The sequence below is a fragment of the Ictidomys tridecemlineatus genome, chromosome 5 (genome assembly GCF_052094955.1).
Source record: "Ictidomys tridecemlineatus isolate mIctTri1 chromosome 5, mIctTri1.hap1, whole genome shotgun sequence".
NCBI lineage: Eukaryota > Metazoa > Chordata > Mammalia > Rodentia > Sciuridae > Ictidomys > Ictidomys tridecemlineatus.
This window is the reverse complement of record NC_135481.1, coordinates 57430221-57440171: the sequence shown is the minus strand read 5'-3', so window position 1 is coordinate 57440171 and position 9951 is coordinate 57430221. Positions and strand designations below refer to the sequence as shown.

The 9951-nt window shown below is 34.1% G+C and overlaps 1 protein-coding gene across 7 annotated transcripts in view; it reads right to left on the bottom strand.

Annotated features, from left to right (window-relative positions):
* Positions 1-9951, bottom strand: part of Syt16 (synaptotagmin 16) — a 253975-nt gene that overhangs the window by 11591 nt on the left and 232433 nt on the right. Inside the window, exon 7 of one of the 7 annotated variants that reach the window (XM_040275697.2) lies at positions 1336-1402. The exons of the other annotated variants lie outside the window; for them this stretch is intronic. Coding sequence (XP_040131631.1) covers positions 1383-1402 — 20 coding nt within the window. The 3' untranslated portion in view covers positions 1336-1382. The remainder of the gene's footprint in view (positions 1-1335; positions 1403-9951) is intronic. 7 annotated transcript variants of the gene reach the window in all.

Sequence of the window (9951 nt, the reverse complement as noted above, 5' to 3'; positions counted from 1 at the left end):
CTATGGGAAACAAAACAAAACAAAACAAAAGTAGGGTTGGGAGACGAGAGAACACCAGTGTTTTCTGTTTTGCTAGTTTAGTTTAATATTTACATGACCTGCAAATTTTTCCTTTCAATGTACTGATGTGTACTCTTGGGCCCAGTCCTTGCTTTGGGAGTAACACAGTTCACATAAATTATTAAGGACAGGGATTACTACATTGAATGCCTGATGTTTCATGCCACTCCCTTCCAGCACATTGTTCGTGTTCATTAGAACCTCTACTTGCACAGGGTGTGTACATAGGTGCACCGGTAATGTGTGTGTGATGGTGTTGGTCGACCAGTTCTTCGCATATATACATATATTTTTTATCTATGTATTTTTTTCATCATCAAAATACTGCTTTGTGACTGAGTTAAAGAGTCATTTCTCTTCTCATTATCTGTTGTCTGCATATCCTTTGGACCACCTCATTTACTCCAACCCTCCTGCTCTCTTCCTTCCCCTTTCCCTTTGGTGCACACTCTGCACACCCTCATATCCCAACTGATACCCACCTTTCCACAAGTGCTATGAATTAAGTTCCATTTGGATATCACTTTATTCCAGAAATCTTTACTGACTTCTTTCTCCCACCAGACCTGGTTCAGATAACCGTTCTGAAGCCTCCACCAAAACCTAGCCTATCGCCTGTATCATCACTGATCACTTATTTGTCTGCAAAGACTGTCAATTACCCAATGGTAGAGAGGAACTGCCTGTTCTCTTCATGTCCCTGAAGCCTAGCCCAGTGCCTAACATGTACTCAACCTTCGACAAATATTTTGTGATGCATGTTCATGACTAGCCAGAAATATCAACTTTCTTTCTTCTTTTAGTCTCAAGTTTTCAAACTTATAAAACAAAGTCAAACCTCTCCTTTTATAACCCCTGCACTGGGATGCTATAAAATAGTGACAGGAATCATATTTTTAGTTGCTTATAGAAAGGAAAGAAAACATCCAAATTTTACCAACATAGTCTACTTTTACCAAAACTCCTAAATGGAAATCATCTCAATTATATTTTATTAAATCACTGAATTTATCATTTAAAAAAAAAAACTTTTCCCTTAACTACAGTTTTTACTAACTCAGATGTGTATCACTTACTTTAAATACTTCAAAAGGTTAGGGTGTTTTCCAAATTCCATCATTCTGTACATTCTTTGCATGTAGGCAGCTAGCTGATTAGTGTTTACAGCTCACTTCCCCACCTAACGACCAGTCAAACTTTTTAAAGTGTAAACCCAGATCTCTGTAATTTACTGTTCTCTCCAAGAGCACTATAAAGTAGGAAAGAAATTACAACCTGCAGTTTTCTTTGTATGTTGATCTTTTTCTATTCCGGTTGATGTGTTATTTTATGCACTTATCTGCTGAGAAACACAAGGTGTGAAATTACACTTCAGGTGTGAAAACACTTCTCTGTCTCAGAAACAGGGCTCTTCACTCTTCAAACTGTTCTACAGAAAGAGCTGTCAGAAAACCGACAATGGGGGAGTGAATTAGCATTTCCCTGGCTGTACAGCTACAGGATTCCTAGGAAAAGTCAATCCAGTCACCAACCAACGCTCTGGCAATTCTTCTGCCAGTCACAGCATCAAGAATCGAGTGGATTTTGCAAACAAAGACATGCTCATTTTATAAAGAGCAATTTTGAGCTGTATGCTGTCACAAGAACATTTTCTAATTAAAAGAAAGGCTGTTTACTATTGAACTGCCATTGCTGAAATTGGGTGATACACACATGACAATGAAAGAAAATAATTTTATAATCAATCCAGCCTGAGGATAAGTGACCAAGGATTGTTCTAGTTCAAAAAGGGAAGCTTTCATCAACCTGTGTGGACTTTTAAAGGCCAGAACAGAGGCCAGGGTGAGGAAATGCTTGTGTGTAAAAGTAGGGGGAGCATGATGGGAGTCTCTTGGGGTTCAGTGACTTACTCTGATGAACATCAGTAAGAATGGCTAGAGAAGGAATCCAGTTAAATAAATATCCAGTTTAAATGACCTCTGTTTTAATTCTTTGGAAACTGATAATAGTTGCTATAAAATAACACTGAACAATGTTTTATTTTCTGATGATGATTCAGAAAGCTTTGTAGTATCTTTAGTAACTTCAAGCCATTATGAAAGGCTGAATGGGTCCTAATCCCTTGATAATTCTGACAGCTACTTTATTGGTCAATTGTCTTGAGCTAAAAGAAGATGCCAATGTGCTGAAACCATATATTATCATATAATCTCCAATTTATCATGACATAAAAGTCATCATTTGGAACTCAAAAGACAGTTGTCCCAAGGGTCAACATGGTATTCAGAGGTGATTAATACAGCCCCCACAAAATGTCTGTCCATTCACAGCATAGTATTCTCTAAATTGTGCTAGAGACTAAATCTTCAGAGAAGGGTTGGCAGGGAGCCTGATTCACAGGGATACAGGGCAAGGGAAAGAAATTTTGTCATTTCACTTTCCCTTCTCTTTTCATTTATTAATACTTGTAAAAATTTTTAAGACAGATAATAGAAAACAGCATCCACACATCATCTTGTGATAGCCAGAATTTTTCATATTTGCTATAGATATTTTCTTGTTTTTGTTTGATTTTTAAGAAGTATTACAATTGAAAAGTCCTTGAGTATCCTTCCTTGGTCACGTTCAACTTCTCTTAGATTTAGAGTTCACCATTTCCATGCATGTTTTTAAACCAGTACAAATTTTGCAGATGTAAATAAAAATATCCAAAATATATTTAATAGTGTTTTATACATTAAAAGTATTTAACCATCATAGTGTATATCTTCCTGAAATTTGATTTTTTTGTTCAGGATTAATTTTTATTATCCCAATGTATATATACCTGTGATTCATGTATTTTATCTGCTGTATATATTGTTCCAATATATTATTAAGACACAGTTTGCTTTCAATTCTCTTAATTAATGGACATTCACTTATAACAACCAAGAATTGAGATTTGGGCATGGTGGAGCCTGCCTGTAATACCAGCAGCTCAGGGAGCTAGTCAGAAGAATTGCAAGTTGAAAGATAGCCTTATCAACTTAGCAAGGTCCTAAGCAACTTAATAAGAGCCTGTCTCAAAATAAAAAAGGCTGGGGATATAGCTCAGTGGCTAAGTGATCTGGGTTAAATCCCAAGTACCAAAAAAAAATATTAATTTTTGGAAGATTTCAGTAAACATTTTTCTCTATTTTGTATTGAACCAATATTCACTAATATTCAAGAATTTCTCCAGGGTGTACATGAGAGTGAGTTACTGCATTCTTTACAAATTCTAGATGCAAAATCTATACCAGTATATCCATTACTATTATTTTCTCCCTCTCTATGGCTTATCTTTTTGCTTAGTTTATGGTTACTTTTGTAGAACAAATGTTTTAGATTTTTATGGAATCACGTTTATACCTTTTTTTCAGTTGATGTTTTTATTACAGTTTTTTTTTTAAAAAAAACTATCTGAAATTCAATAGTCTCCCATATTTTCTTCTGAGTTCTAAGAATTTGTTTTTCATTAGAATTGACCTTTGCATGTGATGTGAGTTAAAGATTTAATTATTTTTTCCATATGGCAAATATTATTGATTAAACAATCCATTATCTCCTGGGTGATCTGTAATTACATATCTGTCAGATATCAAGAATATAGGCTTGAGTGTCTTTCTTAAGCCTGATAATACTCATTATCATCATTTTATACTATGTCTTGATATCTACTATGGATAATAACTTTTACCATATTTTAAAAACTATCTTAGTTATTTTAAACTCTTGCTTGGTTTAATTGGTTCTTGTATATGAATTTTTTAATTAGCTTGTCAAGGTCTGTACTAAACAAACAAAAGAAATAAATAAAAAAATCACTGTTGGTATTTTGATTGGGATTGTACTGGACTGATGGATTAATTTGGAAAAAGCTGTTGTTTTCACAATACAGAAGACTCTCATCAATGAACATGGTATATCTCTCTATTTAGTTTCTTTTGCATTTCCCAAGAGTTTTGTCATTTATTTCCTACAATTGCCTTACTTACTTTTGTTTAATGTTATTTTTGGTATCCTGGAAATTTTGTTGCTTTTGTAATAAAAACTCTACTTTCTAATTGTTGATGTATTGGACCACAAGTGATTTTGTATAAAAGAATTATTTAAATTTGTGGATTCTCCTATGCTTTAAATGTAGACAATCAGATTTTCACCAAATAAAGGAAGTTTTAATTTTACTTGTTCTTATTTTACTGAACTACCTAGAATGTCTACTATCAAATAAGTTTCCTTCTATGCCACATTAGTTGACATTCAATACCACTTTCACCTACCTAAAATCTTTCCTATACTCAAGGGACATAAATCCGTAAAACTACATTCCCCTAAATCTTTTGCCTGTAAGCTTCCAGTTAGATTCCACCAATGAAAGCTACTTGTATGATACAGGAAGTGGGAAAAAAAGGGAAGCCAAAATTCCCTAGAACAAGCTGCATTGTGCATTGGCATTAGTGGATGACAATGGAGGAACTCTGTCCAAGACATTTAGAAATTCTCATGAGACTTACCTCTTCTGTGTACACATAGCTCAGAGTATAAGGACATCTTTCCCGTGATGTCTGCTTTAATTTCCTGAAAATTGTCTTCTACATTTTTATTCTCAGGCTTTCCAATAGTTAAACAACTCCCAGCATAATATACCAAGATTATTTTCTGTTTTACTAACAAAATCTTAGTGATGTAATAACTGGTAATCTCAACTGGAATTTGCCATCATAAAATAACAACAACAACAACAATGATAATAAGAAGGAGGAGGAGGAGGAAGAGGAGGAGGAGGAGATTTGGTCAAGAAGTAAGAATGAGAATTGTCTTAGAAGTTATGTTTCAGGTAATCAAGAAACCAGTATTAGGGCTGGGACTGAGACTTAGCAGTAGCGCACTTGCCTGGCATGTGTGAGGCACTGGGTTCGGTTCTCAGCACCATATATAAAAAAATAAAATAAAGGTCTATCCACAACTAAAAAAATATATTTTAAAAAAATAAGAAACAAGTATTAGAGAATAGAACAGAAGAAATCTACAATCCATGTTGTGTGAGTAAAACTGCCATTTGCTACAACTCAGAAGGAAGAACATATGCCTAATGAGTTTGTTGCTCTAGGGAAAGAGATTGAAAAAAACCCAAAATTTAGAAGCATGTATTCAGTATTATTGGCTTCATTTGGAATGAAGAGGGAAAGGTTACGCTTGGGAAAGAACTGACCACTGTGTAAAGGAAAAAAAAAAAAAAGAGAGAGAGAAAATACAGAAACTCAGAACTTTTTATAGTTTGGCAAGCTGATTGTTTCTAAACCTCCAAACAGTAAGAAACTCAGTCTTTGAACAACAAAGGCCTACTAAACCTCCCCAGGTAAATAATGTGATATTTAATTCACGTCAAATATCAAATTATGGGTGTGGCCTTCCCAGCAGATTTGGACTTTCCCAGCAAGAGCTTAAAATAACTAACTTTTTAAAAGATGGTAAGAGTTATTATCCATACTAGAAACTGAGAAACATTATAAAATGATGATGATGAGTATTATCAGGCTTAAGGAAGACATGTAGGCCTGGACTCTTGATATCTGATATATATGTAATTACAGATCCCCAGAGAGATGATGGATCATTTAATCAATAATGTTTGCCACATGAAAAACATACATTGATTTAATGTCTATGTCGAATTTCCTTCCATTTTAAGGCTGAGTAATATTGTATTTTTTGTATACCTTTTGCTTATTTGACATCACTTTTCAAATTCCATTGTTCAGAACTGGGCTGGGTTTTGAACAATGAAATTTGAGAAATGATGTCATCATCAGTCATAGCTATATTGAACTACATTTCTTGCTCTTCCTCAAGCAAGAAATCTCCCAGGCTGTCTCCTCCCCTTCCAGGGCAATGAGGGAGGTCATGGGTTGAAGATCACATTTTTTTTTTGGCCCATTAAATGGAGAAAGCCTGCATACCTTGGTCAGAGCCAAGAGGAAAGTTGCGTGATTCACTTTGGACTGTGATGCAAAAGAACTTTTGCCATGTTAGGCCACTGAGACTGCAGAGTTTATCTGTAGAAATATCACAGGCTAGTCCGCATTAGCACACCTGCTACTACACATCTGCTAAAGTTACTTTTATCATTAATGAATAGTGCATTTTATCAAAAGCTTCTATTTGCATCAATTGAGATGATCATGTTTTCTTATAAATCAGTTAATATGTGAATTAGACTAACAGATTTCCTAATATTGAATCATTCTTATATTCCCAAATTAAGCTCAATTTGTTGGTAATTACTTTCTTTTTCTTCCCCCATATGTATTGTGAAGCTAGATGGGCCCAATATAAACTGCAGTTGTATGTGAGGGATAGTAAGGAAAGGGAATGGGGAAAGAGTAGAAAAAAGAGAGAAATATTAATATTATATCTATCTTTTACATGGCAATTTTTGTTTCCTTTATTATGACTATTAACAGTTTCACTTATAGTTACTGTTTTGGTTTCTACTGTTTATTTCACATTCGTTATACCATTGAAACATTTTGGCTGTTTTCTATTTGATTTATAGCATTTTCTTTATTCTCACGTCTATTGGTTTGAAAGTTAGATTAAATTTTTTAACATGTACACTTGATTTAAAGTCTAAAGTTTATCAATCTCTCTGATTTTCTCTTTTCTAATCTCTTAATTTTTAGAAGAGTATTTTAGAGCTGTATTAAGTTTATAACAAAGTTGAGCAGAAGTGTGAAGATTTTCTATGTACCCCTGCTCCCACATACATACAGCCTCTTAATCTCTCAGTTTTTCCCCTTTCACATGGCATCTGAACAACTAGCTCTTACATGAGTTATTCACAACTTTGTTTTACAATAATATCCTCTGATATATCTTCAATGAATTTCTTTCCAGTTTTAAAAAAAACATGTTATAATACATGTAACACAAAATTAACATCTTCACCATTTTTAAGTATACACTTCAGGGATATGAAGTAGATTTCTAATGCTGTGCAACCTACCACTATCTACCTCCAGATCACTTTTCAGCTTGTGAAAACTGAAACTCTACACAAATTAAACACTAAATCTCCGTTTCCCTCTCCCTTCAACCTTTGGCAATCACCGTTGTTCTGTCTATCTCATTATTTTTACTATTCTAAACATCCTCATATAAGTAGAATTATGCAGTATCTTTTTATGACTTGCTTATTTTACTTAGCATAATGTCCTCAAGGTTGATACATACAATATATCAGAATTTTCTTCCATTTTAAGGCTGAGTAATATTCCATTATATATATATATCTTTTGTTTATCCATTAATCCATCTTTGAACATTGAGGATGCTTCCATGTTTTAAATATTGTGAAAAATGTTACTGTGAATGTGATAATAGAATATCTCCTCAAGATCTTGCTTTCAATTCTTTGGGTTACATAGTCACAAAGTAGAATTGTGCAGTCATATAAAAATTTTCTTTTCCTTTCTTTGTTTTGAGAAACTGCCATACTGTTTTGCAGTGCTGCACCATTTTACATTCCTACCTGCAATGCAAAAGAGCTTTAATTTCTCCACATTCCCACTAACCCTTGCTATTTTGTGGGTTTTCTTTTTTAATAGTAGTTACCCTAATGTGTGTGAGGTGATCTCTCATTGGAAGTTCATTGTATTTTTCTGGTAACTAATGATACCGAGTATCTTTGCATATTCCTGATGGCTATTTCTCTATCTCCTTTGGAGAAATACATATATTTGAGTACTTTACCCATTTTAAAAACCAGATTGTTTGGTATTTCATTTTTGAGTTTTAGGAGTTCCCTATATATACTGGATATTAATCCCTTTCCAGATATATATATCTTCCATTCTGTGGGTTGCCTAGTTACCCTGTGGTTGTCATTTGATGCAGTTTCCTAACTTTCATATAGTCCAATTTGTCTGTTTGTTTTGTTCTGTGTTTTTTTGTTTGTTTGTTTGTTTTTTCTTGTGCCTTTAATGTCATGACCAAAGAGTCATTGCCAAATCAAATGACAAGAAGATTTTGTCCCACATTTCCTCAAAGAATTTTATATTTTAGGTCTTCCACTAAATCATCAATCTTTTTTAAATTGATTCTTGAATATGTTAGGTACAGGGCCAACTTAATTCTTCTGTATGTTGATATCCAGTATCCAGTTTTCCCAGTAACTTTTTTTTAACCATCCTTTCTCATTAAATGGCATTGACATCCTCATCAAAAATCACTTGACTATATATCATAGTCTCTATACCCCCTTAAGTACCTTAAAATTCTCTGATTTCCATCTCCCTTCTCAACCTTTGTGTTCTGTCTGCTAGAATGTTACTTCCACTTTTTCTCCTAATACTGGTCATTTTTACTACAGTTCCTTTTTTTGTTTAATAGAACCCATGTAGGTTTACACTTATTTATATGTTTGACAATTCCTGTATTCATTATTCCTTCTTACATATTATTACTCCCTTCTAATTTCAATTTCTTTCTGCTGAAATACACTATTTACTAATTTACTAGTTCTTTCAGTGGCAGGTGAAAACTTTGGAGGAAATATCTTTATTTTTCTTTCCTCCAGAGAACAAATTACTGAGTGTTTTTATCTCAAGACTTTGCTATTACTGTCCCACTGTCCTCTGGCTTCTGCCAGTACTGTTAGGAACCCATCCTCTCAATCTGCTCTTGTTCCTCTGTAGGTAACTGTGTTTTCAAAATATCTTTCTTCAGATATAATTCACATACCATGGTAACTGTCTTGATTTTTCCTCCTGCTTTTAAAATTTTCTAACTCTATTATCACTATGAGAATTAAATGAGTTAATGTAGAACAAGAAATATCACATAGGCACTCAATGAGCTAGAGCCACATCTAAATCTTCATATGAACTGACCATAATTCTGAGCACATACAGTGGCTACTACTACCTATATTTTAAAAGGATTTTAAAAGATACTCGTGTGTTCTATATGTGTTCATTTTCATTGAGTCCTTTTTTCCGTTGTACTTTGTTGATAGAATGTGCACTCGGCATCCCACTTGTTCTTCACACTAAACCAAGGCAGCTTGACTTGCTTTTTTGTTTTTCTTTCCCCTAGTCTCTGCTATTGTGAGTGCCTAACAAGGTTAATATGCTGCTGCTGCTGCTAAGTATTATCATTTGGGTTGTAATTATCACGTGTGGCTAATCATGCACATGCTGAGAAGCTGAGAAACTTCTTGTTTTGAACTGGAGGGGACATCTTAATGATAGTTTTTGACAAGGATCATTATATGTGTACATGTACACATATATACACAATACAGTAGCACAATGTAGAGGGAGACAGCACAGATGAAGATGCAGAAAGAAACCCTGCCAACAGAATAGCTAACTTGTTTTTAAACATAGCATGTGGATCCATAACATTCACTTGTTAACCTCATTTCATAGAAGAGGAAATTAAATTCAGAGAGGTTAAATCACATGTAATTGGGTGGTAGGCCTAGGATAACAACAGAATAGAGCTGTTAAGTCGTTACTGAATTGCCTTCCCATGAAGTAAAATTTGAAAGACTACCAAATATTTCTATTTCTTGATAACTTTTACAAAGGTGTTTTGCAAATGCACATCCAGAGTTCAGATTTCTACCATATTTCACACATTGCTTTTCCCCCTGAACCATCAGCCATGCACAGACCTGGAAACTTTGCCATCAAAGCCTATACCATTTTAACTGTAAAAATGATAATATTCTGAACACCGAACATAAGCAGTGAATGGGATATGACATTGAAAATAACTGGAAACATACTTGAAACACTGCTATATGATTTGGGCTATATGATTGTCATACCACTTACATATTTTTTATGAATAGGATCCCTG